This window comes from Chamaea fasciata, unplaced genomic scaffold, assembly GCF_029207755.1.
Source record: "Chamaea fasciata isolate MVZ Bird 193981 ecotype frontalis unplaced genomic scaffold, bChaFas1.0.hap1 SCAF_16, whole genome shotgun sequence".
In the NCBI taxonomy this organism is placed as follows: domain Eukaryota; kingdom Metazoa; phylum Chordata; class Aves; order Passeriformes; family Sylviidae; genus Chamaea; species Chamaea fasciata.
The window spans coordinates 11,019,581-11,043,388 of record NW_027094101.1 but is presented as its reverse complement, the minus strand read 5'-3'; the positions used below and the strand labels follow the sequence as shown (position 1 = coordinate 11,043,388).

Genomic DNA, 23,808 nt, shown 5'->3' with positions numbered 1-23,808 from the left:
AGTGACTGCAGGGTGGCCTTGCTCTTCTGTGACCCCTGTGAGCCCCACACCAGGTCCCTGCTCCCTGCAGGAGCTGCCAGCAAATGGGTTTATGAAAGGGTAATGGCAGCAGACATGGCAGCTGATAGCAGAGCAGCTGTATTTGTTATTTCTGTCTGCCAGAACACAAAGCAGAATTAATTTAAGCTACTGTACAGGTTAATGCATCCTTTAAGGCGAGAGATACTGTATAAATATAGTGCCACCAACATCCTAGTTGATATTTTGGTATGAAATTTTGTCTGATCTTATTAATTTTACTTGGAGAAAAACATAGAGGAAATACAAGAAATAACACATCGTGTCAGGTTGCCCATCTATGATCACAGAGGCCTTGCTCTTGTCATCCATTGCTGGTTGATGCTGGTGAGAATAACTGAGACAGAGAGAGGAGAATGAGTCACTTTACAGGGTGAGCTCTTTCTGCCAGCTCACCTGAGCCCTGGTTTTTAGTTGGGCAAACTGGTATTGCTCCAGTTACAGCAATTTAGCTCTCAGATGGTCCAGCATCCTAGGAGGAGAGCCTGACTGCTGGGAGGTTCTGGGCACCCCTGGCTGCCTGTAGGGCAATTTCTCTTGGTGCTGGGGACAGTGGTGCCACCAAAGCCATGCTCTGCCCAGCAGGGTCTCAAGGAACTCCTCCTTCCTGCACAAGGGTGCTGATAAGCTTCCTAAAGCTGAAATGTGCTAAACGTGTTCCTACTCTGCTTAACTTGGGTGTTTTTTGCTCTCCACGTGTTCAACTGATCAGGGTTGTCTGTGTCAGCCTGGTGAACATGCTCTGGCTGGGGCTGAGATGGTCTCAGCAGCTGGTGTGTCACCCCTCTACTTCCTGAGCTGCTGGGTGGCCCTGGCCCCTGGGGAAATGAGACTGTGTGAGCACTGTGGCACCGAGGGGAGGCAGCAGGAAAGGTAATTGCTGGGGTAACAAGGACAGGTCAGGAACTAGGAAATCCTGTTTGAGTGGGGGCCTTCACTGCCTGGTTTGCAGCGCTCTTGCTCAGCTGAGTTTGTTTTGAGGAGTTCTTTTGGGTTCTTTTTTTCTTGTTTTAAGCCATTAAGAGTTGTGTTGTCATGTCAAGGATGGGAGTTGGAGACCTTCATTCATTGTAGGAACCTGGTGGCTGGAATTCTCACATGACAGCATGGCTCCAGGCAGTGGTGATTCAGAAGGAGGAAAAAATGTTCCCTCTGTTGACACGTCAATAACAATTCTAAAGGCAGCTGAGGGACCGCGTCCCTGGGAATATTCCCACTTTCCAATAGTGAAAAGTTTTGCTACTCATTCTTTTCATTCCTTCAGCTGCTTTAGGACATTTAATATCAGACTAGAAAACTTCACCAGTCCCCTTCAGAAATCCTTGGGTTGAGAGGAGAGTGTTTGGAAACACTTTGTAGCAGCACCACTGCTTTTAATACTGTGCTAAAATGGAGATAAATCTGTGCTGTTGTAATTACAGGACAGTGTAAAAAGCCTGGAAAACTGTCCATGTAGGGTGGGAGGATAAGCCCCAATGTCAGACTCCCTTTGGCTTCGGTTTCCTCCTCTGTGACTTTGTGAATACATTTGGCAGTGGCTGGAGTTCAAGTTACAGCCGCACAGAGTAAAAGTGAATGTCATTGAAGATGTGCTCTGGAAAGAAGATGCGAAGCTGCTGTACATAATGGCATGGGATAGTTTGAGGATTATTTCTTCCTAAATGGCCCGATGCAAGCAATAACTCTTCTGGACTGCAGCTAAGAGGACACAGCGTCCACAGGAGTTCTGCAGCATTTTCACATTTCCCTTAACCTTATAAATACCATTTTTAATGGGCTGTGAGCAGGACGACAGGCTGGGAATGTTTCCCCAGCCTCTGAAGGCGGGCAGCCGAGCAGTGGAACGAGCAGGGAAGCTGGTGCACACTGAACAGGAGAGGGCACTGGCACTCAAGCAGCTGTGCTGGGCACAGCCCCCGAAGGACGGGTATTTACTGCAGCTCCACACTCACACTCATCTTCTGCTCTTAACGTGAGAAAAGAGTCTATGAAAAGAGTGAATGAGCTGCATTTATTGTCCTTGTCTCTCTGGGGAAAGGGAAATCCACTTGCACCAGGTGGGAACCTGCCCCTTTCCTTTGAACTGCATCTGCTGGTGTCTGGTGCAGCTCCTGTGAGTGTCTTTTGGAAAAACTCGGCTTCAGTGTCCTTTTTCTGCACCGACATTAGGTATTCAGTACACAAACTAAGGTGACATTCATGCTGACCGAGGCAAGCTCAGGTTGTGCCTTCTCTCCTCCTGCAGCTGTGGAAGTGCAGCCCAAGAACCTGCATGTACTGCCTCTTCTCCTGCCCCATTTCTCAGCCATCAGACACTCTGAAAGGCTGAATTTCCCTCCTGCTTCACAGCATTAACCACAGAATACTGGGGAGCAGTGTGCAAGTGGCCCCTAACCAGTGGGTGAGGAGCTCTGGGTCAGGCTCTGTCCCTCTGGCCACCATCCCCAGTTGTGATGCTCATGAAGGGCTCCATGCCCTGACTCAAAATGCTGGACACAGACCTCTTTTTTTTCTTTTTTCTTTTTTTTTTTTTTTTTTTTTTTTTTTTCTCCTTGAATTTCCATCCTTTTTTTTGTTTTCACCTTTTTGCTTTGCACATCACACTGGAAAGAACCAAGTTCTGTTTGTTTTCAAATCTAGTAAGTCTTAATTAGACCCAAAGTAAAGCTTTCGTGGAGCTGTCAGCATAATTACAGGCTGGGAGAGCTTTCCTGATGAATCTAAATCCAGCCCCCGACTTCCTGGTCCTGAGAGAGTGTGCCAGAGGAAGGGGGAACAAGGCAGGGGTGACAGCAGCCCCGTTGCTTCTCTCCCAAGTCCTTTGCAATATTTTTTCTGCTCTGCACGAAGGTTTGTGAAAGGCAAAGCAGAATAGGCCTGATAGCAACAGAAGGAAATATATTTAGAAACATGAAAAATAGGAAGAGAAAACGTTTTATTCACATTATTCACCAGGTTCTATTATTTATTACATTGCTGTGCTACTGCCTGGTTTTATAACTCCCAAAGAAATGATCGTGCTTCCGAGGGCAGCTTTGTGCTGCTGTCTCTTGAATATGGACTCTTGAAACAAAACATTTTTTGGCTGTTGTTGCTGTGAGGGAGGTGAGGCCCTGGCACAGGGTGCCCAGAGAAGCTGTGGCTGCCCCATCCCTGGTCAAGGCCAGGTTGGAAGGGGCTTGGCACAACCTGGGATGGTGGAAGGTGTCCCTGCCTGTGGCAGGGGTGTTGAAATGAGATGATCTTTAAGGTTCCCTCTAACCCAAACCATTTCATGGGTCTGTTTCAGTGCTGCACAGTTTAAACAGGGAATTTGTTAGGTCAGGTTTTGACAGGAGAAAGGTGAACGTTTATTCTGCTTGCTGTGTCCCCAGCTCAGCCTTCTGCTGAATTTTTCCTGAGGTTATCTTGTGAACTTGGGCAAGGGCAGGCAGCAAGGTGCAGTGGAGTGATTCCCCTGCCGGATTTAACAGAGGTGATGGCCAAGCAGGTCAGTGGGCACTTCATCCTCCCTGACAACCTTCACAAGCACTGGCTCATCCTCAGGCTCATCTACACCAGAAGGGCTGTCCTGGGCAGCAAAGGCACATTTCAGTCTTGCACAAGCACCTTTAGGAGGTCACTGCATTTCAGCATTGTTTGTGAAGGGCTATGGAACTGCTGGTGTTCTGGGGTGGTTGGGATTAGCAGTGGTTGTGCACAGCTGGGGATAAGGGAAATGTTTGAGCTTAGGAGAGACTTTCCTGAACTGTTCATACTATTACAGAAATGAAGATGCCGTTTGCTTGACACAGGACAGCAGAAATTTGGTGTTGATGTGGTTTGGTTTCTTGCTGCAGGTTTGTGGGAACACTGTCCCTTGGAGCAGCCTCTTCTGCTGCAGCAGCTGCTGCCCACCACATCCCTGTGGTCATCTCAGATTAATACTTTTCCACTTATGATACAGGCAAGGTTTTTACCCTGACACTAAAAATCCACAGCTCAAGGAGTCTATGCCTTCCAATACCTCCCCATAGGCAAATATTCACACGTATGCAAGAAATTCATTAATTTGCATGCAATGCCCCATTCAGGTCCATGTGTTCTTTAATGAGGCTCTGTCTGGAAGCCCAGTATTAGAAATTGTCCTGATTCAGTGGTCATCTGAACCTTAAATAGCCTGGAAAAAATAAGGAGCTATTATGTTTTTCTATGAGAATGCATAAATATTCAAATGCTAAACTAAAAGGGCTCTCGTCTCATCCCACAAGCCATTTGAGACCATTGCTCATTCAGCCACGGAAGGATTTTAGTACTTCAAAAAAATTGCCACAAAACAATCTGCAGCGTGCAAAGAGCTGTTCTGCAAAGCATCTTGTAGGCATTCTGTGATGCAGCCCTGAAGGATTTATTACCTCCAGCTGGCTGGCTCCAGCACATCCTCCTTCCTCCGCCTAGATGGCACTGTGCAGTCTGCTAAAGCCCTGTGCAAAATGAGCACGGACGGGAAGTTTCAGCAGGCACAACCGGGAGCCTGGAACTTTAGTTGCAATTTTGTCAAACTCTGGTTACGTGAATGGGCAGGAAAGGGAGGAGTGACAGGGGAGAGAAATTACATCAATGGAAGCTTTTAGAGTTTATGAGCTCTGGGAACTTAGAACAGTCTTTTCTTCTGGAGCAGGTGCTGGTCCCTCAATATTCACCTGATAATACATGCTGAGTATTCTCCTTAACCACTTCGACCTCTCATCTGCATGTTTCCTGCCCTTGTAGGTACTTCTGAGTCTTTCTGGTACTGGATACTTGGCCTATGTGAGCTTGTTCACCCTTTTTGTCACACAGCCTGGCCTTCAAAGGCTTGCAAATAAAGCAAAGGGGTTAGAAAAGAATGATGCTCATTAGTTAGATACTGACATACTGCTAAGCTGTCTCAGGGTAATACGTTTTTACTTTTAAAGCCAAATTTATGTTTTTCCACAGGTTTATTTTTTTGGTTATTCTTGGGCATGAAGAGAAATGTCTTGGGGCACCAAATACAAAGCAGGATCCAATAAAGGCAGCTTGGGGAGGATGATGAATGAATGTATGGGGATGTGCTGAAATGACTGGGGGAAGTGCAGCGAGAAAGTATGAAGAGAGATGGAGGAGGTGGGAACAGCAACATGCATTTTTAAACTGCATTAAAATGGCAGCATCCCCTATGGAAGCAGAACGTCACTGGTGCCCTCTTTCCAACTGTCTGAGTTCATGGTATGGATTTCAGAATGTGAGATAGTCAAGTTACTTAATCTTTGCAGACACCTGGGGATGCCCAGGGTACGTATGCAAGACATGTATCCAACTCCCTATATGGCTTATTGTAAAACTGTGGAGTTTCTTGGCTTAAATGGGATGTTTGGAGAGCATCCCAAGCTGCTGCAGGGACCCTCCTTTCCCCGTATGGGGCACTTGGCCATGGCCTTGTCCCAGTGCAGATCCCCAGCTCAGATGTTTTCCAGGATCAGCTGTGTGCTGGGTGGCAGCTCCCAGAGCAGGGTTTGCCAGTCCAGTGCCCATTGTCCCGGGGTGTGGTTGTGCCCTGGAAGCCCAGGTGTGCTGCCTGGGGTGATGGGATGAGCACAGCTCACGTGCTCCTGTACCAGCTCCCACAGCTGCTTCCTGTCCCCTGCTGTTATTCATCTCTGGCATGATCACCTGCATGCCTGGAGGCACTTCCTAAAGTTCTACCCTTTAATCTCTGCCCCTCCAGCGTGGGCAGCTCTTGTACAGCTGATTCTTGCCAAGGTGCACGAGTTCACTTGGCCAAACTCATGTGTGTGCCTTGTTTGTCGTTTGGTGTCACCTGATTGTTGTTCCCTGTTTGGGGCTAAGGATCTGTGGGAAATGATTTGGTGAAGTTGCTGCCCAATCCTTCAAATCCATGCCCTCAAGGCCTGCTATCTGAAGCAAGGTACAAGAGGATGAAATGTGTGCAAATTAGGGGATTTAAGTAAATTAAATTACATAATCTTCTGGTGTCTATTGACCAAAGATGTGTCAAAAGAAAACCAACCTATCTACGTACATGTGCCCATCCTCTCTCTCCATCCCTGGCCAGGGCCCCTTCTCATTGGGTTTTGTGTGACACTTTGACTTGCAGCTCCAACCCTCAGCTACATCACCTGATGCTCCTCCTGAAACTAACAGGTGCTCTGAAAAGCACAGTCCATGGTGGGTTCACATGAACCTGCTCGTTCTTCTGAGCTGCTTGACCCTACTTTGGGCAGCTTTAAATTCTGTTGTGTCTGCTACCCCCAAGCCTACTTGTACCACAGGGATGAAGGCAGGAGAGTGATGAAAACACTCCTGGGGGATTGTCACTCATCCTGCTGGCTGGGAGGTGTGACTGCATGGACCAAGGATGGACCACAGGATGGTCATGCAGGATGTGAGTCACCTGAAGGAACTGTGCTGTCCTGACATGGAGCAAGCAGGGGCAGTGAGTCAGAGGTGGCCTGAGCGTGCCATGGTGGAGCACCAGAAATAACCTCAGGCTCCACAGAGGAGCTGCTGACATGGGGAAAGCAGGAATTTCAGGATTCTCACAGTGTGTAAGGGGGTGGCAGAGCTCCAGATGCGGTTCCCCATGGAATGAGCTGGAGCAGACTTGGAACCCGTGCTGCTTTTAGAGCTGAAGTAGGTATTCATGTCTGTCTGCTGGCCCAGCAACCCCCTTGGTGCACTGAGGAGCCTCTGACTGCAATCTGCTGCACAGGGAACCTGCCAGGGCCCAGCAGCAAGATTAATGCGTCTGGGAATTTCCCAGTGAGACTTTTTGTGCTATTTACCAGAAGTCCGTTGAAGGCAGAAATTATTGCATTAAAAGATTAAGGCATCATTAATCATATTTTTTTGTCTTCCATTCTCTTCTGGCAGGCTAGCTCAGTATTACTGGTAAGGTTATTTCATTTTTCTCCATTCAGAAGAATAAGTTTCTTCAAGTCTTTTCTGTGACGGTGGCATCCTCAGGTAAGAAGGATCACTGAGAAAATTTTGGGCAGCTGACTGGAATTGCTCACTGTTGTGAACACTGACATTTTGACCTCCTTGCTTTCTAGATTTCTGAGTGATGTATATAATTCATGGTTCTTCATAAAAATAGAAATAATTTCTAAAAATAAGTATTTATAAGATATTGTCATTGTGCAAAGATCTTGCCTGGGTGGGAGGGGGGTGATGTGGGATGGAAGGTGGTTGTAGATGTACCAGGTTTTTTTCTGGTGTGCTTGCAGAGGTTGAGATGGAGGGGTTGAGCTGGTGCTGGTGCAAGGCAGCTCCCTTTAAAGGGATAACATCAAGGCATCTGAAAAGCTGCCTCCTTTTTGTTCTTATTTCATCCTGTATTACAGGATTTCAGGATTTTATTCAGGGTTTTCAGTGACCTCCTGGGTGATGCTTTATTACAGTGACAGTGTGGAGTTCTAGTTTGTAATAATGGGATCTATATAAATAATACTGATTCTGCTGCCTCCTGTAATGCTTCCTGCCTGGGAACACTCAAAGCTTTTGAAAATGTTAATTTCCTATAATTTGGGATAGAGAAGCACCTCTGGGTACTGCAGAGGACATGGCAGCAGTGGGTGTTGTGCAGCCTATAACAGCCATACTTTTGAATCAAGGGCTTCAAACAATTGAGGGTCTTTCTGCACCCAGAATGAGCAATTAATATAATTGCTTTTTTAGGTGTTGGGTTTTTCCTTTTTTGTCATTTTGAGGCTTTAAAACAGAGGCCAGGTAGTATGAGACTCAGCTCCAAGCACTGAAGATACTGTAAGGGGAGATTCAGCCTTGAAGAAGAGTCAGATGCAGGTTGGGAGAAAGGGATTGTTGATTTTGATTTGATGTGCAAAGAGATGAAGGATGCTGTGACCCAACAACCACGCTGCTGTGTTGAGGACAGGCTCTTTGGCTCAGAGCAGCATCCTCGGTCCCATAATCCAGTTTTCCTTATGGTGCTGCCCTGTGCTGGGTGAATCAACAGCCAGATACCAAAGCATGGGCAAAGGCCCCCAGGTACCCGGGCTCAGTTTGGGCATTTATCCTGCTCTAAACAGCCTGTGCTTGGTCAGGAGGAGGAGGAGGGTGACCTGACTCCCTGGGACTCTGTCCTGCTTTTCTCTGGGAAGCTGTTCCTGGTGAGAGCTGGTGGGAAGGGAAATGCTGTGCTGGGTGTGGAGCAGAGCCCAAAGGACACGTGTGGCACTGGCAGTGACAGTGAACAGGGTAAAGGCTTAATGGATTCCCATGAACCATGCTCTGTAAGGGCCTGATTGACAGGGTTTGACAAGAGTTTTCCAAGGAATGAGGCCTGGGTTGTACAGCAGCACTGCCACTTTCCTTGGTTGACCTGCCGTGCTCCCTCCTTTCAGGGTAACATTAAAATGAACAATGCACAGCAGAGAGAGCAGCAGAATTGGCTGCAGCCAGTGCCTGTGCTGTGCTGTTCTGTGGGGTATTGATTGCTCCTTGACCAAATGTGTGCATCTAAGATCAGCCCATTGAGCAGAGCCCCTTGGGTGGATGCCAATCCTTCCACACTGACGTGGCTCTCACTCTATCCTGGCTGTGCCATGAGCACCCTGCACAGCCTGGCACACAGGGACACACAGCCTGGCACACAGGGACACACAGGGACACACAGCCTTGTGCAGGGGGTGAATGGGCCACTGAAATAATGAAGCAATATATTCCAACAGAAGCTGGTTTTTGTTTACATTACATGGCAGATATAGATTCTAGGTCCACTCTCCAAGTGGGCACACATCTCTGGGTTGGCTGAGCTGCTTCTTCCTGAGGCAGGCACACATCCCTCAGGACATCCAACTGGTCAATGTCCATCCTCAACGTTGTGCTTCCCCTATCTGAGGTTTACACTTTCTGCAGACAATTTCTCAGGCTCTCTTCTTATTTTTGATCTTGTTGTTTTCTCAGTAACCTTGATGAATTCCTGAGAGCTCTAACAACAAAACTGCAGGTGATTTGATAATATTACCCACAACCAGCTTGGCTGGTGCATCAGAGTGGCCTGTTATACAGATACATTGCTACAGCCTGGCACACAGGGACACACAGCCAGGGCAGGTCACTGCCCATCGTGGTCCCCAGCCACTGCCTTGGTGTGTGAATAGTCTTTGCCCTGGTGGGGATGTCTCTCCTTGTGCTGGTGTGGTCAAACTCCCAGTGATAAGTGGCACTGGTACCACGTGTGGTCAGGGGTTTGTGAGGCTGCAGTTAAACCCCAATGGAAAACTGGTCTTTTTTTTACATAGATTAATTAAGGGGCAAGCCCACCATGGCTTGGTAGATGCAGAAGTGAGTCCTGGAGGTTGGCATGATGAGCAGAAGTGATGCAGATGCTGGCACCTCAATGCCCCAGCACACTGAAAACCAACTGTGCAGCTGCTGGATGGGCTCTGCTGCTTGGTCAGGCTGGGGCTGCGTTGTGTGTGATGCTGTGCTGGTCTGTCTGCTGCCATCCACCCAGGGCCACTCACCCTGTCTGTCCTCTCCCATGCGCCCTGATGAGCCTGTTAATGGCAACACAGCTCACAGAGGCTCATTGCTGGGGGTTTTATTACCTTTTAACACTTAAAGGCTTCTAAGTCTTTGCATTCAGAGAATAACAGTGGTGCTTTTCCAGCCGTGCAGAGGGTTGCAAGAGAAGGAAGGTCCATGCCGCTTTTCTCCATCCTTCATCTCCAGTCTGTGCCCAGCAAACCCACTCGACAGCACGTGCCAAAGCTGTTTGGTTCATATATTCCTGTACCTTTATTAGAACATCTTGCAGCACTGGACTTGAGCTGGTTTGTATTTACTCCAACTTCTACCACACTTGATCAATAAAAATAGCAAAAGCTGGGACTGGACACACAGAATGTGTAAATTCTTGTCGAATACCGGCCTTAGCAAAGAAATGTTACCAATGTTGTCAGAAACTAGCCAACTATTCTCATAATGATGTACCCTCATTCTACTACACTCTGCTTTAGGACAGAAATTCAAAAAGTCAGTAATACTCACAAGAAGGTAAATCATCTTTTTGGCGTAACACATGTTCAGTTTAATTTAAATTCTGTACCACTCAAGTATCTTCATACAGTGTAATTCCAAATTCCTGTATCGCCGTGCAGGTGCTCATCATCCTTTGACCCATTAGGAACTGATGCCACTGCAGTTGCCGGTTGGTGACTTACATACTCAACACTGATATTTCCAGCTGTAAAATTTAATTTTTTAATGACATCAGTTATCTTGGCTTTTAAACACCAAAACGTTTTTGTCACAGAATTCACTAAATAATTTTGAAATAAGTCATCTACAGTAAACTGAATTCTGCTTTTGATTATACAGCGCTAATCTGCAATAATTAAAAGAACTACTGCAAAAATGAAAGAACTACCAAACAGACACAAATACTGTGCAAATTACACTGTTAATAGTTTAAATGTGCAGATAACATGTTCTACAAGATTTTTATATGAGTTTTTTCCTAGAAAAGTTTCTCAAAGCAAAAAGAAAAAATTAAGTGTGTCACTAATTTTAAGCTAATTTAACTAGCTCAAAGGTTCTTTGTTTTGTTGAAGTGCCAATTCAGAACATACAATCTGTAAAAGAAAAGATAGATGTGTTTATGTATATACGTGTATGCCTGGACATTGAATTCTCCTTTGACAAATAGTTCATGTAACAAAGGGCACGATGCTCTGGAAGGAATGAGGGAAAACAAACAGAAAACCAAACTACACAGCCCTCCAAAAAAATAATTTAATCCAGGTAAGCTGTGCCCCTTCACAGCCATCACCAGACTTTCCTTGTAAAAGCCTCCATACCACAATATGGTACTTACCTAACAGAAATCAAAGAGAGGGAAAAAAGAAACAGGCAACTTCAAAAAGGGAAAAAAAAACAATCCAAAAAGATACAGAGAACACTTCAAGGGTTATGAAACAAATCAGGCCTTGTGTTTAAAATACAGAAAGTGGAGTTTCTTAAAAGACACATTTGTGCTATTAATGGTAGAATATCATTTTCGTTTTAAATTGGCATCTTAAGGTCTGGAGACAAACTTCAGTTACAACAGCAGTCAAATTTTTTCTATAATGCTAGAATTTCAAGTCATCAACAGGTTTTTGAGGACAAATTAAGTCCTTGTGCACAGGAATCAAAACCTAAGTACTTATTTAAAACTTCGTCTACTGAACTTTACCTCCATATATTCCAGATTATTTAACTGTTGCTGTAACTGGAAACAACATTGGGGTATTCACATTCTGAGCAGACAACAATGGAAAAGAATTTTACCAAAAAAACTCACCAGAATTTCCTTTGTATGCAATACCATGCTGATCTAATAAAACTCTAAGTTTTTTTATTTCTTCAGAAAGTTGCTTGTATTCCTAAGAAAGAAAATACATTAAAATAGTTCTCCCACTTTTCAAATACATACCTAAATTGACGACTTTATGAAAAAAACTCCGCTGTGCACAACTGTTACATGTTTTGGCTTTATAGATCTTAAAATGCTTGTTCCGTGAACACAGCAAATTTTAGAAAAAGATACATGTCTGCGTTGCCAAAAGAGGAGCCCAAGAGTAAAAATTAGGAATGCTTTCTGAAACTATTTCAGATCTGTCCTGTAACTAGCATTTCATCATAGAACAAAATCTAGTTTGCTTCAGGACTACCCTTATTTTATAATGATCATAATTCTGCAGTCTGGAAATTTGTCAACTCCTCAACCCTTGACCTAGCAACTTCATGTTCTTGCTCTGAGCAGTTTCTGTTAACTGACAGACAGGGAGTGCTTAGTCCTTTTGAGACTCAAAGCCCATACCTGAAATCTCAGAGAAGCCCCTATTTTTTGTTGTGTTTTGGTGTTTACATGAATAAAGATAGAGCAAAAGAATAAGTATTTGAGAATCTGTGGTTACCAAACCAGCCAATTTATGTCAATTAAGCTATGATGAAGCCAGAAAAAAAAAAGTAGAAATTATTAAATACTGTATTGTTAATGAGTGGGGGAAAAAAAAATTACATGACTGTTCCAGCTCCTATGAGATCAAAATGGTGATCTTTATATTAAAGTATATTCAGCTTAACCAGGGCTTTATTTGGTTATATTCATGAATTACTACATGGTATTTTGTCTTTGCTACATTTTGCAAATAAAGACAACAGCAGCTGCTTCTCTGCCTTATAATGAATGAATTCCCTTCCACGCACTTTTTCTGATGGTCAGGTTGTACTCTTTTAGGCTGAGCACACCTTCTACCTCTATTTTCCCCATTCCAATTCTGTTGCAGAAGAACTGTTCACATACACAAGAGTCATTCAGAAATGACTACAGCCATTCTGCCTTTGGCTTGTGCAACAGCCAGTGCACTCTTACACAAGTCTGGGTAATTATCCATAGAGAGAAGTGTCAACATTCTCAAGGTTGGTTACACATTACCTTCACGATTAATTCCTCCCTGTCCCCAGACTGATATTCCCCAGAAGGAGTACCTACAAGGTGTTTATAACCCAAGCGTATACACTAATTCCTTCATAATCCCCATCTTCTTACGGGCCATTCATTTTTGCTGGTTTGTTTTTGACTTAGGGTCTATAATAAAGATACCAAATCACACTATATGTAGGCTGCTACATATTGACACCAGAAAAGATAACCCCATGAAGTGATTCAGCTGAATACCAAAGGCAATTACATAATGCTCTCCCACTGATACTGTCATAGAGTAAAAAGGTGGCAATTCCACATCGTAAATATTATGCTCTATACCTTACTGCACTTTTCCACTGTTTCAAATTCCAGAGTTATTTTCTTACTCTGTTTTTCAACTTCGTTTTCTTCTGTTGCTTTTAGAAGTCCTGCTTCCTCAAAAATCTCTTTTAGAATTTTTTTGTAACCCTAAAAAAAAAAAGTTTCCAAAAGGTGACAGATCAATCTCTGCTTGTAATTTGCACTGGCCATTCCAAGTTCTCAAGCTTCATCATTAGTTCATATAGTAGTTACAGAACATGAAAATTACTATTTGCCAACTGCAGAATAAATGCATCTACTCCAAAAGGAGAAAGTACAGAAGCCGGATTTGGCTATTTGACAGTAATTGTTTTTTTACCAAATAAAGCTGGAAGAAAATAATAAACCTGGTCAGTTATTAGTTCATCGTACAGAAGCTGCTCTGCTTCATCCCACTTCCTTTGCAGTGCTTCAGTCAGAGTTGGATAAACTGAAAAATGGAAGTCAAACCATGTAAAAAACAAGAGCACTGTCCTACATTAGTTAATTCCTCCTGCAGTATCATGCAAGAATATTTGTTTTAAGAACTCAATGTTTCTATACAGTACACAGGCTTTACTGCTTTCAAGAGTTGGGCTTACACTTAAATTGTGCTTCACACATTTAAAGTTCCTGAAGGATCACCAGAAATTTTTCTTATTTCCAGATATAAGGCCTCATATTCCTTTGCTCAATGTAATTCTAACAGCTTTTTTGTAATGTAAGTAAATGGGCAGCTACTAGCTTATTCCTACAGTCCAAGAAAAGAAAAAAAAATCATTCACTGGGTCTACACTAGCAATGGCTATTTGAGAAACACCTATGTGTTATAATGACCGGATTTAAAAACTACTTCATATTACATGTTAACATTTAATACTAATTTATATTAAGGCACTAACTCAACCTAAAAATGGACACACTAAGGATAGCGTAATATGCCAGCTGTTCCACAAAGTATTTTTAAATCTTACCTAAAAGTGAGTGGGGATGGCACACGAGAGGAGTCTCAAATGTCAGAGAGTAAACACAAGTAGTTGGCTCAGACACATAAGCCAATTTATTGCTCTTTCCACAAACAAGATGAACCTAAATATCAGTAAAAACAAAGATGAGCAAAGAGGGTCTACATGAAACAATACCACCACTGATGATCAATTTGCTGTGTTCCAATGTCAGTAGATGCATTTCTGTACCTACTGTCACGTCAAAGTTTCCAGGGCCTCTTTTTTTTTTTTTTTTTTGCCAGAAAAGGCACCATAGCAAGCACATCGTCCATTTATTTTATCACATGTGAAAACTCTTTTCTCTAATGGGAAATGATTCTCCCCACCATCCATTGTTCCTTGGACTACTACGCACCATATTTCCAGTAAGAATGAGAGTAAAAGAGACAGCGAATAGGACACCCTTTAGAATCTCATCTAACATAAGCACAGTTTTCTTGAATTTTATTTCTGACCAAGTGCTAATTTAAGAATACACGACACATCCAGACTGCACGGAATTGTTTTCATCTTTAGATCTGCAGCACCAATATTTTCTGTCTTCAGAATGAAATGTCAGTGAAAGATTACAATACCAAAGGCCATAGAAGAATACGAATTCTTTCTGCAGCTTCTATAATAAAGATGTTAAAGGTGTTAAGCAGGCACCTCCATTAGAGTATAACATTTTCACCTTGGCCAGGATATGGCAGCCAAGTTGGCAGCTAATCGCAGGAGATTCAACAAAGCAAAGTGCTGGGTACTGCACTTGGGCCATTACAAACCCGTGCACTGTTCCAGGCTTGAGCAAGAACAGCTGGAAAGCTGCCTGGTGGAAAAAGACCTGGGGATGCTGGTTGACAGGTGCTACTCATCAGGCCTGTGCTCCAGACCCTTCCACAGCTCCAGTGCTCTTCTCTAGGCATGCTCCATCACCTCAAAGTCTTTCTTGAAATGCTGCTAGTGCTTGTTCTAACACCTTGCTTAGCTTCTCAGCATGCTATTGTTAACTGCCTAATTCTTTTCCCTCCTTTTGCCTGGATGATTTTAATAGGCTAGCATCTTGAATTCAACAAAGAGCTCTTTTTCTTAATTTTGCCTGACACAAATTACAATGCACTGCACTGTATTTCTACAGTAGTAATTACACCACCCTATCAAGGAAAAAGAGTTGAAAGTAACCAATGAGAAAACATAAGTTAAACGTCTTCAAAATTTTATCCTGATTCTAGCTTTCCTCCTCCAGTCATTCACATAGTTCCTGCAGGAATTCATCTTTATGTTTTCTATCACAGCTTAAATGATGACTTCCTCAGGGTAGCAATGTTTCAGGTTGTAGTCTAACAAGCATATGCAGAGTCATGCTGTCTGAATTAGCATAGTCTAAGTTATTATACCTTTGTCTGTCTGCTCTTAGTTTCACAGGAGTCTCCTTCCCTCATCCACATTCCAACAAACGTGTTGTTGTCAATTTCCCATTCATGCCAGATTCTGAAAAAAGAGGACATTATTTTGTTTAAAGTTATTGGACAGGAAAAGATGAACCCTCAGGAAGAAAACCAACAATATCCTTATACCATGGTCAATTTAAGTGTATGTACTTCATTTTTCTGTCTCAGTATTTCCATTTCCTACAGCCAACATCTCGGAAGCAGTGTAGTTTGTTATCCAGGTTGCTATATAGGACACTTTAACAGCACTCTTTGAGAGCAGAGTTTTGGATCAAATTTCAGTTTGCAAACCATTTGCACTTAGAAATAGGGTGTTTTAGTCCAGTAAAAAGCAGTTTATACATCAATCCCACAACAAATTCCACGAGGCTAAGTACCCTGTGCAACTCAAATTTGTTTGTAGGATTTTTAGTGCTGATGAGAGCGCCTACAAAAACTAGTCTACTTCCGCTAACCCTAAAGCAAATGATACCCTCAGCATGGTGATGTACCAGTTTCCTCAACTACTGGCTTACCATTTTGCACGTAGGAAAAAAAGAGACATCCATATACAAAATATCTAGAAAAGCAGTGGTCTGGTTTATACTTAGATTTATTTTAGGTATTATGATTTGGTGATATTATGATCCAGGGTCTTTAAATACTTTGGGACACTTTTTTAGGGGTCTACATTGAGGGGTTTATAAATTTTTATAATGTTTAACAACCATCAGGCATAAAGCACTCTTCTCATTTTGTAATTTTTGTATTTAACGCAAACTCCAAATAGTTAATGTACAAGAAATCTGTGTTAATATAAACTGTAGTTAGACATTATTGAATTTCTCACATGAACATATCACACTTGCAGTTGGCATTGGTTATTAATCAGTCTCCAGCTAAAATAGGAGGTTAGTTTTTATCACTACCAACAAAAAAATCTGAATTTTTCAAGGCAAGGTATTTTTATGTATAATGCCTTGGAAACTACCATGACCTAAGATGACCAATGGAAGAACCTTAATTTTAAAACTGTCTCCTTTTTGCAACCTATGAAGTGGCCTGCTAACACAGTTAAAACACAAAAGGTCTAAATGCCTCACCCTAAAATCCCACTGTAGGCATTCCATCGAAAAGTCTGCTCATGCTGAGTGACATTATGGAAAGGACAAAACTCATACTTGTACCTTAGAAAGAGAGAAAAGAAACAGAAAATAAGAAATGTTCCAGGCTGGAATAAAAAAAACTAGTTAATTCCTAGTAAGTATATAAACAAATATCCAAATCCATTACTCACGTGGATTCCACAAAACTGAAACACTTGCCAGCAAGCCTGAAGAGATGTGCAGGGCCTAAAAACATCACAACACGACATAAAGGAAAAATAATGTTTTGGTTAAATTTAAGCAAGCTACTGCAGGGACAAAAGTGCAAGGAGTATGTGACAAATTTAGTTTTCTGCTGTACTTATGGAAATTTTTATCTTCCACAAGAATTACTGTAAGTTCTCACTAGCACTATACTGGTTTGTGTCATGTTCTTTAACGTTTTTTATTCTCACTACCCAGTGAAATAGATAAGCCTCTTTCGACAACAAAAATGAGAAACCTGTGTAAAAATAAACATTTGGAGGCTGGGTCCATAAAAGGAATCATCAGTGCAGACCCTGCCAAAATCTAACACTGAAATCACCAAAACTCTTGTTTGGCAGCTGTCTGTCTCCAAATTCATCCAAACTCGGCAGGTTTATACTAGTAAAGCCCATTTGTTCAAAATGTTGACAGAGCTGTGTATCCAACTTTCACTGAGATTCTCAAACTGGATATTCTTTTTCGCTGTTTACCTTCATGGTCTGATCCAGGTAGTGTTCAACAAGAGAAACCTTTTGCTGTCAGACAGGTCAGCAGTTGCAATTCTATTCTTGTAGTACTGACTACAAGAACTGCTGTCAAAGGAATCCAAGACAGGTAACTTGTCATTAAAAAGAGGGTGAAAAGTTCTGGACTATAGGCTAGAGAAGTATTTGCAGTATCTCTCATGTAAGTAAATTTTCCTTGGAATAACTAGATATTTATGAGGGAAGAAGAAAAGAGATTACAAAGCATATAAAGCAAAACCCCATCCTGGATTCTTAATTCCCCACTGTCAGGATTGTGCGGGTACTTTTTCCAAGTATCTAGACAAGCAATCCTACAAACAAAGGTGAGAATACCAGAATCATGCCCTCCAGAATGCTTAAACCACTGGGTTACAGACAGGTTCTCTTTCCCACGTGTTTTTCTGACTGTATTATCTTGAATTTCACTCTAGAGATGGGCTTGGCCAAAGGGTTTGCTCCTCTACTACATGAAATCTGTGCCCCAGTGATTAGGATGCTCTCCCTGCAGATGAAAAAAAGCAAGTGTGAATGTCCATGAGGAACGCATTAAACTCATGTCTTCCTTTTCAGGGCAGATGCTGTAGAAGGGAAATTACCAGAACTATTACCTCAACTGTTTTGTTGAAGAAAAGAACAAGTATGGTTTCCACGCTAAAGAAATAATTGTGCAAGGCAGGGTTCCATGGCCTAGTTTCACGTTCCATATACACTTCCAATTTTTGGCTACACGTAAGATCCCACAACAAAGAAAGAAGGATTTCTGGTGTGCTGTCCTTTTTTCCTGCTACTTTTGGCATCTCCCCATTCAGCATTCTATTACTAATCCCATTTCTAACTATTTCTTACGTACCCCAGTACACGCAGAATTATACACTTGAGTTTATAAAACACGACAGAAAGCATTAAGCGTAATCACATTCAATGTTGTCCTATCAAAATGCCTTTCTTTGAATCTGAACAAGGTTAAAGTTTGTGCATAAGGTTAGCAGAGAGATAAGGGATACTCCCTTTTGCTTAGTCTTTGCCTTCAGTGTTTTTCTGCTCTCCTCTATAGATGGCCTAGAATTTTTTACATTCCTGTTTATTTTGCTTGAGTGGTGTATTTATGTTGCAACACCTAGGCTGTGTGTGAAACTGAGCCCCTCTGACCGGTTCCAAGACTACTCCTAGGACTTTTTTTTTAAACTATTTTTGGGTATTAAGTACTACCAGATGATGGGATGACTTTTGTATGATAATCTCAATGATATCGAGGACCGTGTCATGAAAAAGAGAGTGCTTACTGTGGGTCAAAAGGATCTGTGACAGGCTAGAAAAACACAGAATAAAACATACAGATAGTCCTGTCACAAAAACACTGTTAACAGCACTGGGACTTGGAACCACCAGTGAGGTTAATCTAGGTTTTAATCCTTCACGAGCACAAGGAAATATATTTGCCCGTGCTTATTTTCCATGATGCTTATAAAAACACAGGCAAAATTCGGTTTTGCGTGCAGAAAGTCGAAATAGACTATTTCCACTACAAACAACTGTTGCTAAATGATGAAAACTGTACCAAGAAAAAGAAAAAAAAAAAAAAAAGATAAAAAAAGGAAACGGTTGCATATACCTGATACTGCAGATGGGGACATCTTTGGCTGCAGCCTATTTGTTTGAGGCAAGAATGGGTTATTCAACCTTTCAAAAGAAGGAAAGCGAAAAGTTTAAGGCTGAGTTACGCATCTGGCCGTGCACACATGCTCCCCCCTACCTGTGTGTCCCGACACGGACGGCTGCTGCCCGCGGGGAGGAGGAAGGAACGGGCTGGAGCGGGCACAGCGGCAGACAGACCGAACCCGCCGCGTGCGGGTGGACCGCGGGACGACACGGCGAGCAGGCGGCCACGTACCCGAACGTATTCGGCTCCTCCACGACCTTCATCTTCCCCGCCGAGGCGAAGAGACCCGCTAGGAGAGAGCCGCCGCCCAGCGCCGCCAGCAGCAGCAGCCGCGCCGCCATGGCCCGCTCCGCGGGAAGCGGAAGCGCGCCGCGCCCCGGGGCGGCGTCTCCGCCGAGCGCGGCCATGGAGCGCGGCCGGCGCGGGGCTCGGCGCGGGGCTCGGCGCGGGGCTCGCAGCCTGGAGACGTTCGCGGCGGAAGCGGAGGCCGCGCTGAGAGGTGCGTGGGGCGCCGCGGGACGCAGGCAAGCGCAGGCCCGTCCTGCCGGGCCGCGCCGCGTCACCGCTGGGCGCTGATGTGCGCCCGCTCTTTTCAGCTTGCCTGGAGGGCGAGACGGCCGCTGATGGGGGCGCTCGTGAGGCCAGGTTCCCGTGCCCCCTTGCCATGTGGGAGCTCGGACACTGCGATCCCAAGAAATGCACCGGGAGAAAACTAGCCCGGAAAGGGTTGCTGCGAACCCTGCGCCTGCGTCAGAGATTCCCGGGCGTCGTCCTGAGTCCGCTGGCTACGGAGTATGTCTCTCCCGCTGACAGGTGGGGCCCCGGTGCCTGTTGGCCAAAGCTGGGCGGCGGGGGAAGTGGGGGGGAGCCGCAGACTGGGGGAGAGCGCTTGCTTCAAATACCGTCCTGATGCTGTAGTAGAGAAAGCATTTTAGCCACTGATTCATGGCCGAAATTCATACGGAATAAAACTGACCTTCTTATCACATTACACTGACGCATGAACATGAGAAACAGAGCCGTTTTATCAAAGCAGCTTAACATTTTTACACAGCTGGTATCAGATGAGAAAAGCATCTGAAGATCCCAAGGAAAAATCAAGGTGCGCATCTTGTAGGTTAATTTCTTCAGAGCATGGCCCTGTAGCTACTGTGTCTTTTATCACGCCGTATTTAAGTTTTTCGGTTAGACAACACAATGTGTTAACCAGAGAACTTTTTGTGGAAAATGATAATTTTCTTCAAATGTGCCTGCAGAATTTTTATAAAGATAGACTTACTCAGAGAAAAGATTTGTCTCTAGAAGCAGAGAATCTAGCAGAGAGCCTAAATCAGAACTTCGGTGTAGTTTCAGGTGTGAACATTACTATTAACCACACTTCCCTGCCACGTTTTTAAACCTAGAATTATTCACATTTCATTTTGAAACATACAGCTAAACCTTTTTTTGCCATTTGCATGTTTGGAGGAAAATCTTGCTACTATTCTTTCTCATTCCATCTCTGTTGTAGGTTAAAAAGCATAAGGGTTTTGATTGACAAAAGCAGGGGTTGTATGCAAGTTTGTTGCCAGTATAAAGCGGCAATTGGAATTCTCACTTCATCAGTATAATTTTTCAAATACGATGACATTTCTTTTTTTCAGGGATGTCATTGCTCAGAGTGGAATTGCAGTCATAGATTGCTCCTGGGCCAAATTAGAAGAAACTCCCTTTAAGAAAATGAAGGGGAGTCGTCTGAGGTTGCTGCCTTACTTGGTGGCTGCAAATCCTGTAAACTATGGTCGGCCGTGCAAGCTGTCCTGCGTGGAAGCTTTTGCTGCAGCGTTTTGCATTGTTGGTAGGCTCCGTTTGTCTGCTGTGAATTACGTTGCTAGCAATTCCTACATCCTTGATAAATCAGAAGAGATGGTCTGCAACGAAATAAACTGTAATGCTGTCAAATGGATGATCACTTCCTTGACTTTGCGATCAGGTTGTCTAGCATTCTTCCAAGTGCGTGTTATCAGTGGTACTGAGGTATCTGTGGAGTATTCATTTCAGCCACTAAACAGGACACAAACTGGTAATCCTCATTTTGTCTGGATGGTGTCTAACATTAGAAAAATTGTTAAAGAAAAGAGAGAAGACAGAACACGAATCCTTAGGCACCTTTGCCTTAATGAGAGGTAGCAGCTGGCTGGTAATAGGGTGAGGTCTGGGTAAGAACAAAAGAAATTGCTCCCTCTTGTGATGTTTTCCAGACTCATCACAGAACTTTGATAAGAGAAATGCTCTACCATACTTTAGACACATCTTACCTTCTGAAAATACTGTATGTACAGTTGGTCTTGTACTGAAGGGCTGTGGGACCTAGAGCTTGAATCATTTGTTACCTGTACAAAGTATTTTTATGTAACACTCACTAAAAGGCTATGAATTAGTCTTGGATTCAGTTCCATGTTTCAAGTTAAAATATTTGCAGTCTTTGCAAAAGTTTTAATCCCTGAACACTGAAAGAAACACTGGCAAACACCTTTCTATTGTATTGACATGTATGCATGTACTGAACTAGAAACATGTAAGCCGAGTGAAATCTCACACTGAAGAAGAAAACTGATAATTTATTTTCTGTTTTAGGATTCCCAGATCTAGCCACCATTCTTCTGAGGAAATTTAAATGGGGTAAGGCATTTATTGACCTGAACAAAAATCTCTTGGAAAAATATGCAGCCTGCCATTGCCAGGATGATGTGCTACGCATCGAGAATGACTTTTTAGCCAGTGTCCAAGAAAAAAAAGACGATGAAGTAGGTAAGAGAAAAAAAAAAACAGGAACACTACACATGCCCTTTTTGTAACTAGTTTCTTCATCGTCCTTTCCTTAAATCTCATGAAAATATTAGCAAGGTGGAAGATAAGTGCTTTGCTGATATGTGTTGTTCTTACACAGTGCTAAGTGTGCCTCCTTGCCCATTTTTTACAACTAAAATAGGTGAAAATGACTAAAACAATTTAATGCTTTGAGTAGTGTATTCACAGCTGAACTGTGAAGCAGTTACCCTTCACTCAACTAACCAAATTGGAAAACTTAGGAGAAAAAAAATATGATGCTTCTTTGTTTTAGATACAGATGTTAAGTGCAGTGTATGAGTAAAGACTAGTAATTGAGAAGGAGCTGAGAGAAATACAGGCATACAGTCAGACAGCAAGTTAGTTATGCATAAACCTAAGAAGGACCTTTAATAGACATATTTATATAGTCCTCAATCAAGATGTTTAAAATCAGACCTTTAAAGATAATTAAAATAATTTATAAGTAGAAGTAGTTTATTCCCAAACTCTTCCAGTAATTTATTGAAATCCCAGTATTTCAGGCTGTATTCACAGTGAGTGCTTGGTCTCATTCAAGACAGCACAAAGATAGGGAAATAGTCAAGAACACATGAAAAAAGATTATCCTAATTAACATTTTCCTTTCACGGTGATTAAGTCCTGTAAAATAGGCCAGGGGCTCATACTATAAGAAGATGGTCAGCAGCCTTTAGTTGCTCTAAACTTTGATCTCTTTGCCATGATACTGAATTAAACCATCCTCTTGGCGGAAGCCTAACTAGTTAGATTAAACTGAAGACAGCTCTTAAGGGGCGACGCGGCAATGCCAGTTAAAGCACGCTTCCACCTACAATCCTATGTATTTTGTGGTTAAACTGCAGAACCAAGGCTGTCATACCTTGTTTGACTTTTCTGAGTCAACAGTTCTTCCCAGCAACTTCAGCCAAAGTAAGCCCAGCCCCACCCTTACTCAGCAAGAGCTAAACCTGGAGAGCTGTAATTCACTTCTCAGTGGACGTAGGATAACTCGATAGCCCTTTTAGAACTTAATCCACGTTTTCTGACCCAAAGCCTCAGAAGCCTACTTACACAATCTGACTACCTCTAAAGAGCTACTGAACCCCTTGCAGAGGGTGTGGGAAGAGTGAAAAGCCTAGACTGGGCAGGCAGGACGTGGGTTATTTTCTCTGCTCCCCTGGTTTCTCATCAAACAACTACTTAAACTTATGAGAGAAGTGAGCTAGACTTTCTGTGCCTTCCCCTCCCTGCCATTGTATATGAAAATGAAGGCACGCCATTAAGAAAATGCTTTTTTCATCTTCTGCAGTTTTTCCTTCTTTTTCCAGATCCATTTGATGTTGACTTAGAAAAAGAATTTTCTAATCCCAACAGGCCAGTCAATTCCTCAGGGTAATGAAATTTAATTTGAATACTAGTTTTACTTACTTTTAAGTTATTTTGCTTTTATAATCTTGAAAAATGTTTCCAGTCTAGCACAAAGCAAGGAAGACTCTGAGGACAGCGTGAGCAATCCAGATAATGCCACTGAAAGCAGTGAAAGCACTGATGAGAGCAGTCCAGAAGAAATAAAAATCCCCAATAATCCCAAAGAGTTGTAACATCTTTTATATAAAGAAATTTTCTTGTGAATACTTGAGTGTGTCTTGTTCACCTGTAACTCGGTGCTTAGGAAACCTCAGTCTCTATGCAGGTTTGTAGGTCTTTTTATGCACGAGGGCCGTATGTTTGCCCTATGTTATTTAATTTTTAGGTAAGTATGGAATGTTACATTATTTTGTAAGGAGTTTGAAGCTTAGTTACAAGTTAAAAAATAAACAACCCTGTATTCTAATCAATGTGTCTGCAAAATTTATAGGGGATTATTTTTAACTAGTAGTATAGTAGGTTAAACTTTCCTAAGTTCTGGTCTGTATTTCAACATGAAAACGTGACTACGCTATTGCCCTGTTCACGGTACCTACCACATAGGGAGCCTCTGACTTTCTGCAGGCTTGAACCTGCCGTATGTATTTCAGCTACTTCATCTGTTTAGAATAAATTGAGCTAAGCTCGAAAGGAAGAAATGCTTCTTGGAATTGCTTTAATATATCAGTATGTCTTTTCAGGAACTTTAATTGCTCAAAGCGGCACTGTACCAAGTCAGA

General features: G+C 42.9%; 2 protein-coding genes across 3 annotated transcripts; one reads left to right on the top strand and one right to left on the bottom strand.

The window, feature by feature from the left end:
* Nucleotides 1-8,782: 8,782 nt before the first annotated feature.
* On the bottom strand, nt 8,783-18,860 carry GNPTG (N-acetylglucosamine-1-phosphate transferase subunit gamma). Its single transcript, XM_066197653.1, has 9 exons — nt 18,785-18,860; nt 16,591-16,645; nt 16,397-16,480; nt 15,261-15,354; nt 13,852-13,966; nt 13,246-13,328; nt 12,878-13,006; nt 11,411-11,492; nt 8,783-10,312 (listed from the first exon to the last, which is right to left on the bottom strand). The coding sequence occupies exons 1-9, from the start codon at nt 18,804-18,806 to the stop codon at nt 10,188-10,190; spliced, it is 789 nt and encodes a 262-aa protein (XP_066053750.1). The 5' UTR covers nt 18,807-18,860; the 3' UTR covers nt 8,783-10,187.
* TSR3 (TSR3 ribosome maturation factor) lies at nt 18,797-23,293 on the top strand. Of its 2 annotated transcripts, XM_066197646.1 has the most exons (6): nt 18,797-19,331; nt 19,429-19,645; nt 20,476-20,669; nt 21,449-21,622; nt 22,990-23,053; nt 23,133-23,293. In XM_066197646.1, the coding sequence occupies exons 1-6, from the start codon at nt 18,797-18,799 to the stop codon at nt 23,260-23,262; spliced, it is 1,314 nt and encodes a 437-aa protein (XP_066053743.1). In that variant the 3' UTR covers nt 23,263-23,293. The 2 variants fall into 2 exon arrangements, with proteins under 2 accessions (XP_066053743.1, XP_066053744.1); XM_066197647.1 differs by lacking the exon at nt 22,990-23,053.
* Nucleotides 23,294-23,808: the final 515 nt, after the last annotated feature.

Coding starts and splice junctions, on each gene's coding strand:
- TSR3 (XM_066197646.1), top strand. CDS start 18,797: ATGGGGACATCTTTGGCTGCAGCCTATTTGTTTGAGGCAAGAATGGGT. Junction 19,646..20,475: donor TATGTCTCTCCCGCTGACAG/GTGGGGCCCCGG, acceptor TCTTTTTTTCAG/GGATGTCATTGCTCAGAGTG. Junction 20,670..21,448: donor TGCAGCGTTTTGCATTGTTG/GTAGGCTCCGTT, acceptor TTTCTGTTTTAG/GATTCCCAGATCTAGCCACC.
- GNPTG (XM_066197653.1), bottom strand. CDS start 18,806: ATGTCCCCATCTGCAGTATCAG. Junction 11,493..12,877: donor CAGTGGAAAAGTGCAGTAAG/GTATAGAGCATA, acceptor TTTCTTTCTTAG/GAATACAAGCAACTTTCTGA. Junction 10,313..11,410: donor TGCATACAAAGGAAATTCTG/GTGAGTTTTTTT, acceptor TAAATTTTACAG/CTGGAAATATCAGTGTTGAG.